The sequence below is a fragment of the Manacus vitellinus genome, unplaced genomic scaffold, assembly GCF_001715985.3.
Source record: "Manacus vitellinus isolate BGI_N305 unplaced genomic scaffold, ASM171598v3 scaffold_27_pilon, whole genome shotgun sequence".
Taxonomy (NCBI): Eukaryota; Metazoa; Chordata; class Aves; order Passeriformes; family Pipridae; genus Manacus; species Manacus vitellinus.
In genome coordinates, this window is record NW_021940039.1 from 5,717,504 (window position 1) to 5,735,161 (window position 17,658).

The 17,658-nt window shown below is 45.8% G+C and overlaps 2 protein-coding genes across 3 annotated transcripts; one reads left to right on the forward strand and one right to left on the reverse strand.

Annotated features, from left to right (window-relative positions):
• Positions 1-1,334: 1,334 nt before the first annotated feature.
• DOLK (dolichol kinase) lies at positions 1,335-3,811 on the forward strand. Its single transcript, XM_008919413.3, has one exon. It carries the CDS (start codon positions 1,436-1,438, stop codon positions 3,005-3,007), a length of 1,572 nt encoding a protein of 523 aa, XP_008917661.1. The 5' UTR covers positions 1,335-1,435; the 3' UTR covers positions 3,008-3,811.
• A 1,588-nt stretch (positions 3,812-5,399) lies between these two features.
• On the reverse strand, positions 5,400-11,377 carry PHYHD1 (phytanoyl-CoA dioxygenase domain containing 1). Of its 2 annotated transcripts, none has more exons than XM_008919414.3 (11): positions 11,072-11,377; positions 10,144-10,302; positions 9,573-9,648; positions 9,382-9,429; positions 7,972-8,027; positions 7,719-7,781; positions 7,604-7,625; positions 7,118-7,246; positions 6,517-6,633; positions 6,248-6,374; positions 5,400-6,068 (listed from the first exon to the last, which is right to left on the reverse strand). In XM_008919414.3, exons 1-11 carry the CDS (start codon positions 11,102-11,104, stop codon positions 6,023-6,025), a joined length of 876 nt encoding a protein of 291 aa, XP_008917662.1. In that variant the 5' UTR covers positions 11,105-11,377; the 3' UTR covers positions 5,400-6,022. The 2 variants fall into 2 exon arrangements, with proteins under 2 accessions (XP_008917662.1, XP_017929934.1); XM_018074445.2 differs by having other exon boundaries at positions 10,669-11,149.
• Between the last annotated feature and the right edge of the window lie 6,281 nt (positions 11,378-17,658).

Below are 17,658 nucleotides of genomic sequence, written 5' to 3' on the forward strand. Positions count from 1 at the left end.
TGCGGCCGCTGTCCCCTGCCGCAGGTTCCCAGGAGCGAAGGCTGGGTTGCGCGTGAGGCGGCTGAGGGCACACGGAGAAGAGAGGGGGCAGGCAGGGGCTGCAGCGAGGCGAGGGATACCGCGCGTTTGGCAGCACATCAGTGGGAAGCTTTCCTGCCCAGGGCAGCCGGGAGGCGGATAGCGAAACGGGCAGAGAACGCTCAGTGTGGCTCGGATCGGGGCGTGACGGGTCCTGTTCCGTGATGAGAGAGCGGGAGCGCTGAGGAGCTTCACGCTACCTGAAAGCTGCGGAGGAGGGAATTGCTGCAGGCACAAGAAAATGAAATAATTCAGCAATTAAACGCATCGTGTTGCAGGTTCAGGGGCCAGAGCTTTCAGAGATGCTGCGTTAGAGCAGAGACCTCACAGAAGGTGAAATTCTTGTCTCTCAGCCAGGCTGGGGGACGCTGTCATGTGCCATTATCGATACAAGAGCTGGGCTGCAACTTCAGCGTTGCCAGACTGAGGGGGAGGACTCTCACTCTTTGGCAGGTGGATTTACTCTGCCTCTTCTCAAATAAGCCTTAAGCTTCCCCCTCCCCAGCATGCAGAAACAGCAGAGTGTGACCCCAAAATCATCATTACTTATAGGTACATATTGCCCAGACTTGGGTTTTTTTTAATGTATGATTAATTTCTTGTCTTGTTTTAACATAACATGTGATGGCAAAAGCTCACCCTGGGCCTGATCAAGCTATTTAGCAACAGTACATGGAATGAAGTTTGGCAATCAAGTATTTCAGGCTGTATGAACAAGGATGCCAGAAAGCAACCTGTTAATAATTAAGAGTTTTCATTACAAAATCATAAATAACTAAACCTTGCAGACACACAGTGTGAGGGAGTTTGATGGTAGAAACCTCAGTGATAGTGGTACTGAGATCTCTGTCAGCTTCATGGTCTGGTGACACCATTCAACACTGAGTGAAAACCCAAAACAGAACTTTAAATAAATTTCTTGGGGAGCTGGTGTAGATATTGGCAATGAGACTTGGGGAGAAGAATTTAATGAGAGTTTGCTGCTAATCAGCTTAAGGCTGGGCCAGGAAGGATGAGGCAATGCAGTGTCTTAGTTGGGATACACACAACTGTATCAGCCATAACAATGCCGACAGAAATACAGAAACTGAGACCTTCAAAGGTCCTAAAAGAGGTGCCAGAATAATGGCAGAGTGTGGGGTTCTGCCTTAGAAAACAGGAATTAAGGTACTGACAGGGGGAGAGGATGTGCAAAAGCTTTAGCCTTTCCTAGGAGCTGCTCTAAAAGTGAAGCTGCTCTAGCTGTTTGCTCTTTCTTTTCTTTTTAACAGGAATCACAGTAGCAGGGAAGGGAATTCTTCCTAATGGACAGCTGAGCACATCAGGACTCCTGAGAGAGATTCTGAAAGCTGGAATCATGCTGAACAAGCCGGTGCTGGTGGAGTCCCTGGTGGTGTTTGCCATCGTGCTCTCGGTGCACGGGGTGGTGTGGGACCGGTTCTCCTGGTGCGCCCTGGCCTTGGCCCTCCAGGCCTTCTACGTCCAGTTCAAGTGGGACCGGCTGCTCCAAGCGGGGGGAGCCGTGTTCCAGTTCCGGGGGGCGGCCAACAGCGGCCTCCTACCCGCCAGCATGGTCATCCCCCTGCTGGGAATCGTCATGAAGGAGCGGTGCCGGGCCGCCGGCATCGTGTACTTCGAGCGCTTCGGGGTCGTCGTGGCCTCCACGGGGATGCTGCTCGCGCTCTTCCTGTCGGTGCTGGCGGTTGGCATCACCAAACCCGTGCCAACCAACACCTGCATCCTGACTGGCATGGCTGGCAGCGTCATCGTCTACACCATGAAACACTCCCTGGCTGTCTCAGAAGTCATAGAGGTCCTGGAAGTGCTGCTCATCTTTGTCTACCTCAGTATGATCCTGCTGTACTTGCTGCCTCGGTGTTTCACCCCCGGGGAAGCGCTGCTGGTTCTTGGAGGTGTGAGTTTTGTCCTCAATCAGCTCATTAAACGCTCACTGAATGTGGTCGAGGGCAAAGGGGATCCCATTGACTTCTTCCTTCTGGTGGCAGTTGTTGGAGTTGTTCTCCTTGGTCTTTTTTTCACTGTGCTTTTCAGTTTCATGGATTCAGGCACGTGGATCTCCTCCATGTTCTTCCACATGATGACAGCAGTGTTGGGCTTAGGGGTCATCATGCCTTGGCTGTACAGACTCATCCAGAGGAACCCTCTGCTCTGGCTGCTGCAGTTTCTGTTTCAGACAGAGACAAGACTTTACCTTCTCGTGTACTGGACCCTCTTGGCTGCCTCAGCCTGTGGGGTGGTTTTCTACCAGAACGCAAAGAGATCGTCTGAATCCAAAAAACACCAGGCCTCCACTATCACCAGGAAATATTTCCACTTCATTGTTGTAGCCACTTATGTCCCTGGACTCATTTATGACCGTCAGCTCCTCTATGTTGCTGCAGTGCTGTGCCTGGCAGTGTTTATCTTCTTGGAATACGTCCGGTACTTCCGGATCAAACCCTTTGGCCAAACCCTCAGGCATTTGCTGTCTCTCTTCTTGGATGAAAGGGACAGTGGCCCTCTAATCTTGACTCATATTTATCTCCTCCTTGGCATGTCCCTCCCAGTGTGGTTGTTCCCCAGATCCTGTGCTCCCAAAGGCACCTTGTCTGGGGCAGGAGCACTGGTCCCCTACTCCGGAGTGTTGGCAGTGGGGGTAGGAGACACTATTGCCTCTGTTTTTGGCAGTGCAATGGGGGAGATCAAATGGCCAGGAACAAAGAAGACCTTTGAAGGGACAATGACAGCTATTTTTGCTCAGATCATTGCTGTGGCCCTGATTCTGATCTTTGACAGCAGTGTGAATCTGAACTCCAGCTACGCCTGGATTCTGGCATCTGTGAGTTTGGTTTCTCTGTTGGAAGCTTATACCACCCAAATTGATAACCTGCTGCTGCCTCTCTACCTCCAGATCATGTTCATGGCATAGAAGCACTTCCAGGAACAAAGGTTTCTCCCTTCCTAGAGAAAAGTGGTACTAGAAAATGCACTGTAATGGAAGCTCAAAGCTGACCTAAACACTACTTTTAGTACAGCAGAGAAAATAGTTAAAATCAGAAATGAGACTTATTTAAAATAAAGGTTTTGGTTTGGTCTTGTTTTTTCCCCCTGTTGAAAACAGCCTGAGTTAGGTTCTCACAGCAACAAATATGACTGATAAAAACAGCCTATGTTTAATAATCCAACTATCCAAGTTTCTTCTGGGGGTCCAGAGGCAAAAGAAGCAGAGGAAGAAGAGGTAAGTCAATTAAAGGGGAAAAAATAAATCAGCAGATCTCTCAGATGTTGCCACCTCTGTATTGTACCTTGTTTTCCATACTGAGTCCTGCATCTTGTATTAGTGAACATGTGAACTCTCATTTCTGCATGAGCACCATGTAAAGCATGTTTGATAACAAGGGTGGGCACTCAGAGCAGGTACAAGAGTCCAAATGTGTCCAGTCCATCAGCAAGAACCACAAACACAACTCCAAACTCAGTACCTGCCACATCCATGGTGGGTGGGGAAGGTTTGGGAATGTCAGACACTACTCATTCCAAGCCCTAACTAATAACAACAGTACATTTTTAGCCCTGAAGTTCTATTCAATGAGAAGAATGTTTTGTCTTTCCCAAGATTTTAATCTCTAAATCCATTTGGAATGAATATGGGGGGGTGGAATTAAGCAAAGTCACAGCTAAAACTAATTACACATTAATTCTGAAAGCAGAAAATCTGTTCAAGTCAATAAAATTTTCTACTACTACTGCACTTTTCTACTTTTCACATTTTTTTTCAGCCAGATGTTTAATTAAATAACTTATAAAAATCCTTCTATCAACAAATTGAGTAAAGCCATTGAATTCTGCCCACTTAATTAAAATTACAACTACTATTTTGTGGCCAAAAAGCCCACCTCATTTTTATGTGTTAAACACTTCTGTACTGACAGTCTCTTCTCACTGGTTTGCCAGCTGTCCACTAGAACAAAGCACACGTGGCCTCCCTGCCTCTTCCCTTCCCCTGAGATGTGTCCAAGCAGGAGACTGGAATTCCAGGATTCCTGTTTGCATCCTGAAGTTAACTTCTGACCCCCTTTTAATTCACTTTTGGGAACAGTTTGGGGAGGGTCCAAGGTGCCTCACACAACACTGTCCTGCTGAGACTGTGTCTTGGGACTGAGAGTAAGACCCAGGGGTGGGTGAAACCAGTCTCTGGGCCAGCAGAGTTGGCTCCAGAATCCAATATTTGTGTCCCTGCAACAAGTCAGGACTGGAATAGCTGAGAGGCAGCATTGCCCAATTCACCCCCTGCCTGGGCAGGGCTCCTGGGACTTGGTGCTGCTTTTCCTGAGGAGGCCAAAGTTGGCCAGAGCCAGTTAATAAGGAAATACATTGTCAGATATTCTCTGTAGGAAACCAAACTCAGTAACTGTACTGGGCTGAGTTTCCTTCACTTTTTAGCAGGAAATCCTGCCAATCAATCCAGATTTTTGCTTTTACTTATGCACTTGAACGAGGTGGTTTTGCACATTGCAGGTAGTGGTGCACATAATCAGAGGACAAACTATCCCTCCTCAGCAGAATTCTAAATTATTAACTCCTCTCATGGAAAGACACAGACAAAGCTTGAGCTGCTTCTGTCACAAGCCAAAGCCTTCACCACTGATGGAATAAAATAGCACCACAGGTAAGGGAAGTAACTTCTTTCCCCCCTGCTCACACCTTTCAAACAAACTGTATAAAAGGCAGTTTCTAAATGCAGAAACTTTGCATTCAGTGTTACTGCTGTTGTCATTACCCAGCTCCCCAATTCCTGCCCCAGCCACCTGAGCTGTTCCTCTGTGAGGAATTCTTTGCTGGATTCAAGCTACTCTGCATTGCCCAAAGGGCTGAAAGGAAACTTTTTTCCCTTAAAGAAACTAAATTCACCTCAAACAAATGCCAGAGATAAGCAATATCCATTTGCAAGGGATGAGTCAGTAAGAACTGGGCTCACTCTGCCACAGCTCTGACAGTCTGAGGGTTACTCTGATGTAATTCATGCCTTGGTGACACCAGGCTCATATCTCACGGCTGACACTGCATCAGTGCTGCTGAAATCACACCTACACAGCTTCTGTGCAGTTCAGGACACAGGCTTGAGCTTGCCTTGGATGTAACTTTGGTTTCCAAACAGTCCTTGCTGTAAGTTGCCTCGGATTTGGTGAGGTTTTGGGGGTAGAAATTGTTCTTGTGCATATTGAGAGCTCAAACTGCTCATCAGACAACCTGGTGCTGGCCCCATCTGTTGGGAGGTCACACTGTGTCTTCCTCAAAGAAAAGATGATGGAGATGAAAAGGAGAATTTCTATTCTTTTATTAAGTGCAAGGAGTTGGATTGAGGTTCTTTGCTCCCACCATTTCAACATAAATCTTTAAGAACTGTCATATTTTTAATCAACACACCCAGAGATAAAACACTCAACCACAGTTTGCTGGGGAATACTTAGAAAATTGATTATAAAAAGCAGAGTTCCTGCTTTATTTTGCCCACAACAGGGCTGTTTTAAATCACTGTTACTCCAACAACAGGGCAGAGACCTAAGGGTGAAAGTCAACCTTCTTCCCATGACACATTCACCTGCACAACCAAGAAATGCACTTAAGCTCTTAAACTGAATCTGCAAGAAGAAATACTTCTTAACTGGTCCCAGTCAAGGTGCAGTGGTCTTTACTGGTCTGTTCTCAAGACTGAAGAGGTTTCCTTACTGAAAGGACTGGGTGGCTACTCTCACACTACAGGGCTCCTGCTGCAGCAGGAGGTTCTGTCTCCTGCAGGCGTGTTGGGCTGTGACAAAAGTCCTTGTTCCCAGGATGAATTAACCTCGAGAGCTGCCATAAGGGAAGGTCGTGTTTAAGGGGAACATGAAGGAACAATCAGGAATATTGATCAGCTATTGACTCCAGAAGCCAGTCACTGACTTCAAGTGTAGAGCGATGGAAAAGGCAGTTCAGGAGTTGGCTGGAGCCTGGGAAGGAAGGAAGGAAGGAAGGGAGAAAAACAAAACTTCAGAGGCTGTTCCAGTGCTGCAGGTACAAAATCAGTGCTAGGCAGGGCACTACCAACAACCTGTGACAGACAAGACCACCAGTGACAGTTCATCCTGGCTCCAGTTTCCTCAGCTGCCTGTGGGGATCACGACCTTACCAGTTCTCCTTGCTCCAGGTGGTGCCCTTGGCCTCCATCACGTGGAAGGTGAACGTGTGGCGAGAGGACTCCGAGCTGTTCAGTTCACTCTTATGGACAACTTCCCCATGGATGAGGATGAGTCCACCTGTGGGAAAGAAACCCCTGTACTGCTGGGTTTTTTTCCAAATGGTGGAAAGCTCCAGCTTTCCAATGGAAGGGTTAAATACAATTTTAGCTCCCTTGTGTTTCCTCGGGCTGTGAAGTGACACATTTGGGGCTGTTTGTACCTTTCTTTATGGGCAGAGGGATGAACTGACTGTCATCATAGGCTGGCTCTGACCCTACAAACTCCACACATGTTGAGGCACCTGAAGGTGCACGAACCATCCTCCGGGTAATTCCATCTGCAAATCCACAAACACACAAAAATTAAACATGTAGCTACGTTCTGCACAGCAGAGGAACAATATCTGTGATTTATCAAACTTTATTATTGCTATATTCAATTTTTCCTTAGTAATTTGGGCAGAGTCTTTTTCATTAAACAAAGATTTAGGATTTTCCAGCTGTGGCAGAAACAGATAAACAACTGCCTTTTGTTTGCCTTTCTGGCCCCTTCTGTGCATTGCAACAGACCTTTTTGGACACAAACAGTCCCAGGCTTCTGCAAAGCCAACCTTTGGTCCATTTATCCTTTCTATAAGAGCATAAATCACAATTCAAGTGCAGCTGACTCCAGGATTTGAGGGATGAGTGCCTTAAAATCTGAAGAGCACTATTCACTGAGGGAATGTTTAGGTGAGCAGTAATTTAAAGCTGCTTAATGTGCTCTAGAGGTGGTGAAAACAGAACTGGTAACCCAGTAGTGGCCACCCACACAACTCTTACTGGTGTGAGAGCCAGGGATGAACCACAGGCAGCCATTCTCCTGTGTGGCATCTTCCAGGGCAATCCAGAAGCCCAGGATCCTGCCCAGAGGCTCCGTGTGCAGGAAGGTGGCATCCTGGTGAGGTGTCACTGCAAGGAGAGATGGTTGTGCAGGTCTTTTAACCCCTGAGGAATTCAGTTCCACGAGAAGGACCTCAGGCTTGCACCTCCCTGGCTCAGTGTCCTCATCTGCCCACCCATCTAAATTAAATCTTACAGTAAAATACCACCTCTCAGGCTGCTGCAAATGTAAAAGCAGCTCTTTGTTCAAGCTGCACATGATGTAGAAACACTTCTAGAAAATCTGGATTTTTAAAAATAATTTTAAGAAGGTTTGGAGCACCAAACTCACAGGTTTAAGTCTGATTCTGAGCCTTTTTCCTGGTAATATTCCTTTCCTAAAGGAGCATTCCCTGTAGAGTGATATAGAGATAACAAAAGTCTCACCTTCACCACCAATGCCAGGTTGCTGCAAGGAAAGAAAGGTGATGTGTGAAGAGATTCAGAGCTTCCCACCTAACAGGGTCTTTCTTGAGTGACAAGACAACTTGAATCACTGTACCTTGAAGATATACATGCTTTGCACAACTACTGGTCTCTCAAGGCCTAGTTTTCTTCCCAATTCCTGTAAGAAAACATTCCAAGATTTATGTTTGCTGTTTTCTGCACACCATATAACTTTATTCTAGGAAGATATTTAAATTTCTTTTCACTGACAAAATTACTATCATTGGGAGTCTAGAAAATTAAGATTAATTACTCCATAATTTATTTATTTTTCCCCCAGACCAGTCTAGGAAGCAGTAACAGCTCACCTGCACCTTGGAGGAGTGGGTGATTTGCTTGAAGACAGGATCATAAGCATGTAGAGCTGAGGGAAAAAAAAAAAAGGCTCAGACTGAAGATTTCCTGAACAGAAGGGAACCTGGCAGCTCTCAGGATGAGCTGGAGAGGCCATAGCCAAGCAGGATAAATTGCAGCCAGAAACTTTCATGCCTCCCAAGATGGATAGACATGGATTATCACACCTAAGGTGATAGGACACTTGAAGGTTGTAGAATCACACAATCATCATTAGAGATCATAAATATAATCACTCCCTGGCCACAAACTGCAGATAAATAAAAAAGCAGTGTATAACAGAGTGAAAAAAAAAAAAAAAAGAGTGTTTTGTGATGATATTATGCAAGTGACAACCACTATATGTGACCCCAAAGCACATGGGTGAACACACCCCTTAAAAACACAGTTCTTAAGACCTACCAAAAAAGGAAGTGCTGCAAAAACAAGTTACAGCTTATTTTTGATGCCCTTCAGAGAGCCACAGCCTGCAGGTCAGAGCTGTTTGTGCAGACACTGCTACGACCCAGCTCTGACAAACCCATGAAGCCAAGGCTTGGAGTTGTGCCTCCAGCTCGTTGGGATCATTGTTGTGCCTCCAGCTCATTGCCACAGGTCCAGCAGGAGCTGCTCCTGAGCAAGGGATGAGGATGGACTTGACCAAAAGGAGTAATTACAGAAATTTAAGCCTAGAGAAGCCTTTTGAATTTGCTAAGTTGCAGAGTCAGCAGGAATCTGCAGTTGTTTTCACTTCCCCTGGGGAAAAGCTGAAGTGTAACAGAATGGCAGCAGGCCTGGGAAGGGGAGAGTGTTTTTCCGAGAAAACCTAAGAACAAGAACTCTCAGTACTGGATTTCCAAGTTCAGTAGAGTTCAATCTGAACAAAGTTCATGTGTTTGCAGACTCAGTGAATCCCACTCTCATTTTCCATGTATTGTTTGAAAACAAAAGGGATCAAAAGCAAGCCCAGTAGCTGTGAAAGAGGAAATAGGTCAAACTGAGACCAGTAAGGGTAAAGCAAAAGTGCTGGTGACACCAGAGGAGGGAGGAACAGCTTTGGCAACCCAGCATCAGACTGGACACAGTTTGATCTGTACCAAATGTGACCCTTCTCGGGTGGGAAATTTGTCAGAGCAAATCTCTTACATAAAAAGCCAAGGGCTGAAGTCCAGCCTTTCCCATGTCAGTGACTCTGAGCTATGCATCGCTGAAAAACCTCCAGAAGGGCTCTCTGAAAAGGACTGAAACAGAAGATTAAGTCCTTTGAGAGCAGAGAGTGAGGGGTAGCATGGAGAGAATTGCAGAGATAGTTATTTACAGGGAGTAGGTCTGGAGAAACCCTCCCCTTTTGTCCACCCCCTTCCAAACACCATCCTTTAACGTACCATGGCCAATCTTGCTGATGGACTTCTCCTTTGGAATTAGAAAGTTGCCTATGAAAAAAAAAAAACAAACAAAACAGAATTTACCATTGTTTGCAAAGCAGGAATCGTCCCCTGAGCTGGAAACTGGCCCCTATCCCCTCACTCAGCCTTTTCTCATCCCCTCCCTGTGGCAAACTCAGGCCAGGGCTTACCTTTCTTGTCCAAAACACCTTTCTCAAAGAAGAATCTAATCTTGTCTCCACTGGTTAGGAAATAATCCGAGCTACCCTGCCAGGGATAAGAGCCCAGTAAAGAGAGCATCCTTACAAAAACAGAAATTAACCTTCGATCAAAGCATTAACACTCACCTGCATCTTTTTTCCCCAACAAGATGCAGCATAAACAAAACATAATGAAAAAAAAAAAAAATCACTCAAAAAGGCTTTTACAGCACTGTTTATTAGAGCTTTACAAGAACCTCTCACACAGAGGCTGCCCTTGCTTTTCTTTAGCTGTCTGCCTGGAAAATAACCATTTTCTGTCTGCAGAACAAGTACAAAGTGATCTGTGAGAGCTGCTTGTGGCAACGGGGGGCTGAAAGTCACAAATCCTCCCCTTCACCCTCTGATAAAACCCCACCAAACACTTGCAAAAAGCTGGAAAGCAAAGTCCTCTCGTGGTGTTCAGTTAAAAGAAGGAGTCACGTTTCCACAGTGACTCCTGAGCAGCAATTTGCCTTCTCCCTTCCTCCTTCCAGTGCTCCAGCCCTGCCTTTCCCAGTACCTGTGTCTGGAGCTGCTCCTCCTCCCTGGTGGAGAACTCTGTGCGGCAGTGTGGGGGCACTTCCATCCCCTCGATGATTCCCTGGATCTGGCTCCTCATGCTGTCACACTCCTCTGTGCTGCAAAACCCCTCCAGGACAAGGAAGCCGTCCCTGTGGAACTGGGAGAGACGAGGTGGCTGCTCCCCTCCAGAGCCCCCAGGGGAAAGCAGCACAAAGCAGGAGAAAACAGTTCTCTTTGCAGGGTGAGAAGCATCCAGCCCTCAGCCCTGCAGCTGGACAGCTTAATGCTGTATTTTAGGAGGGGGAACAACATGCTCTTTATCTTTTATTTCTATTGTAGAAGAGATTCATTAACAGGCTGAGACTCCAGACAGTTTAAGAACTATCCCAACCCCTCAGTCCTCAAAGCAGAGATCTCGCCCTTTGTGGTTTAAGGATAATTTATCTAAGATTAAATTACCAAGCCTGCTAACACAAACAGAGCAGTCATTCCTGTGTGCCAAATCAGAATGAGATTCCTTTACCAGCTGGAAGGCGTTGTTTTCTCTCAGGAAAAAATCCCTGGGTGATTTGTCACGGCTGACTACACAATCCCTTACGAAATGAAGTGAACTCTGTTGGGCACTACAGTTTCTTTATATAGAATACCCTGGAGATTATCCTTTGCCAGTTCAGAGCTGAGAGCTGAGCAGCACAGACAGAGGGGCACAGGGGAAATTCCTCCAAGAGCTCTGCAGGACACATTGCCCTCTGGAAGAGTTTGTCGGCATGACACTCACACACTCAAAATTAACGTAATACAAGAAGCTGGGGGGAATATAAAGTGTTTGTAAAGCAGATTTCAGGGCCAGGTTAAGTAGCAGTGACTATTACAAGCAGTGTCACTGCACTGGGGACACGCTCCCTCCCCGGAGAGCAGCTCCTTACCTTCTGGATCTGATCCTGGCTTACAGAGGCCATCGGGACAGAAGCTCCCCAGACCCCAGCACCTCCACGATGCCACCCGGGCTCTGCAGGGCTGACTCTCCGCCTCTCCACGTGATCCTTGTCCCAGCATGTGATAAAAGCCAGTGCTGGACAACCAGACTCTTGTGCAGCCACCAGAGCTGCTGCTCCAGGAATTCTGTCTCCATTCCTGGTGGCTCTTTGTTCCTGGCTGAGGCATTCGGGGCTGCACAGTTTGGCTTTGGCTCTTGGTGGTAACAAAGTGCATAAAAACTGCTCGAGTGGACTTGCAAACTTGATTAACTTTTTAACCCCAAGGAGGAATCGCTTTTCATTAATAACCCAGATTTAAAAAGTAGAGCAGTTAAGCTGGTAAACACAGGGGTAAAATAGGATTCAATGAAAACATATGGATGTCTTAAAACAAATTTAAAGTAGTGGTTCAGGCTCCTACAGAGCCCTTTTTGCTCAGTCCTGCAGGTGCTTCACTCACCTCAAAGGGCTCCAACAACCCAGGAGGTGACAAATGGGTGTTAAAACTAAAAAGCTTTCCCTGAGGGTTTGGTACAACCCATAGAGAATATTTCTGGTTTTATTCCCAGCTGCTCTTTGGCGATTTCCACCTTCCCTTGCTCGGTTCACTCTCCTGCAGCTCCCAAAGTGCACGTAATATTTACAACTAAGTAAACCCAAACCCAGGCAAAGTTCAAACCAGAGAGAAAACGCACCAAGTGGGGCTAAAAGGCGGCAGAGGGAGGAACAGCCTCCAGCCCAGCGGTGGCGCTCCCAGCCAACACATCCCTCCCATCCCGCAGGAATCCCTCGGGAAGGCTTTTCCCTGTAGAGAAAAGCGTGTTTGGTTCTTACAGGAAACCCCGAAAACACCCTTTCAGCAGCACTTCCCCAAAAAAAAAAAAAAAACACCACGGGGGCGGGTTCTTGCATCACTCACGCAGCCGAAGGAAAACCCAGCAAAAGGAAGGAATGCAAAACGCTCCCAGGAAGGTGTTTACATCCCAGCGACTGGAAATCCAGCTTAAAAAGGGGTTGTCTGAAAAAAATTAAGTTTTCTGTTCTGTACAGGAATCAACTGTAAATAAAAATCCCTTCACATCTTAAATTTTTTTTTTTTTTAATAAAGGGGGAATTCAGTGTTTTCACTGGAAAACATCTTTTTTTTGAGCATTTACAGCTTGTTTTCAAGCTTTTCCCTGCTCAACAAGAAGATATGAATTGAGTAGTTTAAAAGCTAAATTTTGCCAGAGACTATTCACTGGGCTACCAAACCTGGAGGGGGGGGGGAGAGAAGAGAATCAATCAGCCTCCAGTGTTGAAAAGTTCAAAAAAAATAGTCAAGTAGTTCCTCCTTCCTCTTAACAGCCTCTCAGCAACCCATGGAGCAGAAGATGTGTAACCAGTGGGGGAAAAAAAAAAAACCCTGCTGTAGCTGTTGCCTGAAAGCTGATCCTGTGACCCACCTCACCCCTCCCTGGGAGGCAGCAATCCTGGAGAAACACTCCAGGAAAACACTCCCGTGCCACTCCTCAGTCCCTCTCGGTGTCACCTCCGTCATCATCGTGTCATGTACCTCACATTCCCAGACAGGGCTTTTTCCAGCAATTCATCACGTCACCGCCTCCACTCCCCACCTTACACACACACAGTGACCTCAGAGGCTGGTTTGGGTCATGCCATGAGGGCAAACCACAGTTTTCCTGTTCCATGGATTGTTTGGAGCAATATAAACAGCAGATCACGGCAGGCAGGAGAGGCAGCCCATCCCTGCTCCAGGAGTTTCCATCAGTGTCTGTCCTCAGGAGTCCTCCAGTTCTTTGCCACTCCAGCCATGCCCCTATTTTGAGTCTCAGAAACACCTTTTCAGCAAGAGGAAAACCACTCCAGCCACATAATGCCCATAAAAAGTCAAGGAGAAGGATGCTACCTCTGTAAATCCTTCTCTCCTGTTAAGTTTAAATAGGAAGGTTGAAAGTACTCAGACAAAACTGGGAAATGGCCCCTTTTCCTTCCCTTTCTCCCCTCCAAGAGCTTTTTTTTGCAGACTATTAACATTTTCTCCTGCCAGCTCTGCAAGAAACTTCTGGCAAACTCCACTGGAGGCTGGCAGAGCCCATCCCATGTCTGTAGGAAAGGTACAGCTCAAGTGTTTCAAATGCCTTTTGGACTGGCACAATTATCCTAATTTCCCCCTCAATAAAAGAGCCTATTGAGACCATCTGGAGCCAAGCCAGTTCTCCAGAGCCAGCTCAGCACTCCCACCAAAACTGCTGCTGCCAGGGTTATCAAGGAGGAAAAATTTCCACTGGATCTCCTCACCTCTCCCAGAGTCTTTGATGGGATCAGCAACAAGTGACAGAATATTTAATGAGAAACAAAGAGCAAAGGAAGCACAACAACCATAATGAATATCTAAATTTAACCAGTAGTTAAAGTGTCATAGATATTCAAGTAGTTGTTTTCCCTGTACTGGCAATCTCCTCTCAAGTTAACAGAAGCCTCAGAAATGCAGTAATTTTCCATCAAGAGAATTCTCATCAACAGGTAAACCCAAGAATCAGCAAGGTAAAAAGCTGACAGTGCAGCAGGGCTGGAGGATTTTACTGGAATAAAACCAATATAGTTCCAGCTGCCTCTATTGAACCTTTATGCTTTTTAGTGAGCTACACAGAAAATTTGGAATTATCATGATTAGAAGTCTTTTTCCAACAAGGACAGATCAGTTTTTTCCCTCATTCCTGTATTGAAGTCCTGCAGGAATCCAAGAAATAGGTTTTTCTGATGACACCTTTATTCTTTCTTTTTCTCAGCTCCTGACAGAGCAGCTGAATCCCAGCCAAGAGGAGCTGAGGTCCAGGTGAGCCTTAAAGGACAAGGGGGGGTCTTGTCCTCTCCATTTTTGGTTCAGTCCTGCTACACATTTCATTAGAACTCAGCAATAAGCAGCATCTCAAACTCCCACCTTTCACCTGTTTCAGAGCCTGCTCACATTTTCTGTCACTGAAGTGGGGCCAAGGTCACTGTGGTCAAGGAGTCACAGACAAAGGGAGTGAGGGAAAGGCAAAACACAAGAAAAACACCTTTCTACACAACAGAAGAGCTGCACAGAAACTCACGTGGTCTTTGCAAGTCACAGGGTGGTTCTCTGTAAATCATCACAAACTGGGGAAAGACACCACTTGCCAGCATTTCCAGCTAAGGAGTGTGTGGGGTGGGCAGACACTGAAATAACTTGTTAGCAGCAGTTGTCTGAAGACAATTCCTGTGGCAACAGGCAGTTTTGTCCATTGCCTTCACTCCCTATCCCTTTCCTAGGGAAGGAGAGCCAAATATGCAGTTTGAAAACCCACCTGAGCTTCCATAGGCTTGTGCAGACAATCCTCCAACAGCCTTAAATTCAGGAACAGAAAATGTTTCAGGCACTTGTTGAAGTGATGGTGAAATCCATAACGCAGCCCAGGCCTCTCTTTCTCTGTACCTCTGCTTAATTCACAAAGGATTGTCATAATCCACAAAGGCTCAATAAAACAACTCAATAATCCTACACAATAGCTGGAATTTTTAACTCTGTCTTCTGAAAAGCAAGAGGATGGAAGGCCAAGTGACTTTACACACAGGAAACATCAAAGAAAGCAGACAGAGGAGGAAAATGCAAATTAAAACTTACAACTTTTATTCTGTCAAAGTGTCCAGTCGTACAAGTCTTTCAGAGCAAACAAGGGCAGCTTCAGTGCCCCCAGGGAAGGTGCTGCTGATCAGCTGCCCAAACAATCCCAGGTACAAAGTGAATGTCATGATTCTGAAATGTTACACCGAGTTGCAGGTCTCAGATGCCAAACCACAGCCCTGCTCCTGCATTTCCACAATGGGAGTGAGCCATGTTTAAGCCATGAGTGGTGTCTTACTGCAATGGGCACATCTGTCAGCTGGAAAGATGACTCAGGCTCAGTAGCCCCCTTCTCAATAAGTCTCCTCTAGAAAAAACTCCCCCATTGTTCAATAAAACTCCTTTAAAGGAAAACAGAGGGAGGGAGGGATGGGAAATTCCAGGAATCCTAAATTAAGCCTTTGTATGAACTCACACAAAGTTCACCCCTTTGTTGTTGGGGTCCAGCAATTCAAGTGCAGCTACTTTTGAAACAGGATTTTGGAGAGATTTCTGGAAGGTTTCATGCTGCCAAAGCAGTGGAGTATTAACCCACCTCCTGGGGGGGGGAGGGGGGACAATATTCCTGCCCTCTTCCAGTTGTGCTTCCTGCACAGAACACAGGTAGGACTAAAAACTCACTTGGTTTTGGCACTTGCTCTGGAAAACTCCACAATCCACTGTGTGGCCAAACAGCAGGGTTAAAACGGAATAATCTTCCTATTCAGCATCCCCACAGCCTTACCTCGGGCAGCTTTCAGAGCAGATGACTTACAGTATGACAATATTGTTTGGCAGTGGGAAATCACACCAGAAATCAAGAAATCTCTCCGTGGTTGAAAGGAAAAAATCCAAGGGAACACACCCGAGGGAGCAGCTGCCCCTGGGGAGACCTTACATGAACAGATCTCTAGAGAAGGCACAGATACTAATGAGGGGGAAAAAGTTACTCCTCCCCTGAAGGAAGACTAAAAATATTTTAAAAATCCAAAGAACTCAAACCATTCAAAAGCAGGGAAAAGGTAAGGAAAGGAAACAATGTCACAGCTGGGGAATCAATAATATTTGGAACTTTTTTCCATACAGCTCATCCTCTGTAAAGGATGTGCTATTGTTCTCAAAATTCCTAGAATTAATTGTTAAAGAGGGGAAAAAAAAAAAAAAAAAGAGGACTTCAGTATGGTTCAGCAACAGAAAGCCACTTAATACTATTTATGGTAGAGAACACCAAGAACTTTAATTAAAATGGAGTGAGCTAAATGGAGCATATAAATGGCAATAAGAAAAAATAACAAATGAGGTAGGATATTATCAGGAAGTGACAATTAATACCAACAACAGCACATCGTGAAAGATACCTGTAACAGTTATTTATCCACTGAGACTGGCACAGTAAATCACTTCCAGCTGCTGAATTAACTGGGGATCAAATAATAAAATCAGAAAGCATCTGAAACACAGAACAACTTCAGCTCACATTCCAGTGCAGAGTGTCAGAGTACAGCATGAGTTAACACAATTCATAGGTTTGGTATTCCTTGCTTTTCAGCTGGTTCAAAAGAATTAGTTGCAATTTATCACTTTTTGGGTTATTTAGCAGGAAAGGTAAAGTGCACGTTACTAACCTTGGATGCTAACACGGGATGAGCCTGTTTGTGATCTCCAAGAACTTGTTCAGCTCAGAAGTGCTATTAAGGAAACAGGTGGGTTTAATTCAAGTTGCTGTATGGTTTAGCAGCTAATAAATAATCTGTTTTGCTACTACCAGAGTGCTTTGAAAAGCCTGTCAGGAGAACAAGACACTGACCAGACCACTGACTGCTTAAGCTGAATGCTTTTCGTGAACACACAGTGTCAGAAATAAACCCCCTAATCTTCAGTTTGATGGAAACTTAAGGGAAAATAGGGAATATTCACTGATTGAATACCTGCAAGTGAGGGAGGATTGTTGATGTGAGCCCATCCCTCACAGACTGAGCAAACCAGACAAGTTTTGCAGCAGTCCTCAGTCATTAGCATGTTCAGGACTCACGGTCTTAGACTCTGTCCTTGGAAGTTTTAAAGCTTTTTCCACCTCATCATACAAGAGAAATACTCTGGAATCAGTAGCTCTTTAAGGGAGACCAAGCAGCACAGATCAGGAGTAAATAACTCATATTGCTCTTTCAGAGTGACAATGGATTTGTGCCACCCCTGTTTATGGTACAAAATGTCACCAGATTGCTCATCCCAATTTTGCCACACAGGTAGTTCTCAAGCCCTGGCAGCTATAACCAAAAAAGTTAAGCTTGGAATATTGCAAGAACAGCACAAAGCTGGTGTTTTCATGCATGATCAATACTGGCTGGCCTCGGAGCTCAGCCCAGGGCAGTCTGAGCTCTGTGACTGGTGTTCCCCTGTTCTGCTGGGATCCACAGCAGGTCAGGAGCCTTGCAAGCTTCTAGAAGCACTGCAGCACTTTCAGGAGCTGCTTAGAGAGACTTCTAACTCAGCTGTGCAAAGCTGAGTTTGGATAACTAAGACCACAGCTGCAATCAAGAGCCAAAGCACTCATCTGCTATCCAGACATCCAGGAGAAATCCCTTTGCTCCTGGGAGCCCAGTGAAACTCCTGTGAGGTGCTTTGCCCTTTCAGCCCTGCCTAGTCTAAAATACATGTGTAATAAAGCAGTTACCAGTGGCCTTGGACAGCAAAGAGTTCAAGTTCCAGGCAGTGGCCATTACTCTCCACCACTATCTTTTGGTACAAAGAGGGGAAAAAACCAGTTTCCTTCACCATCCAAACAGCTCCCACATCCACCACAAGGAACTGACTGGAAAACATCATTACTGCAGCTAAGCCTGAAGTGATTCCTGCTTTACTCAAGAAGCATAAGCCCATCTAACAATTTCTGTGATCCAAAATGCTC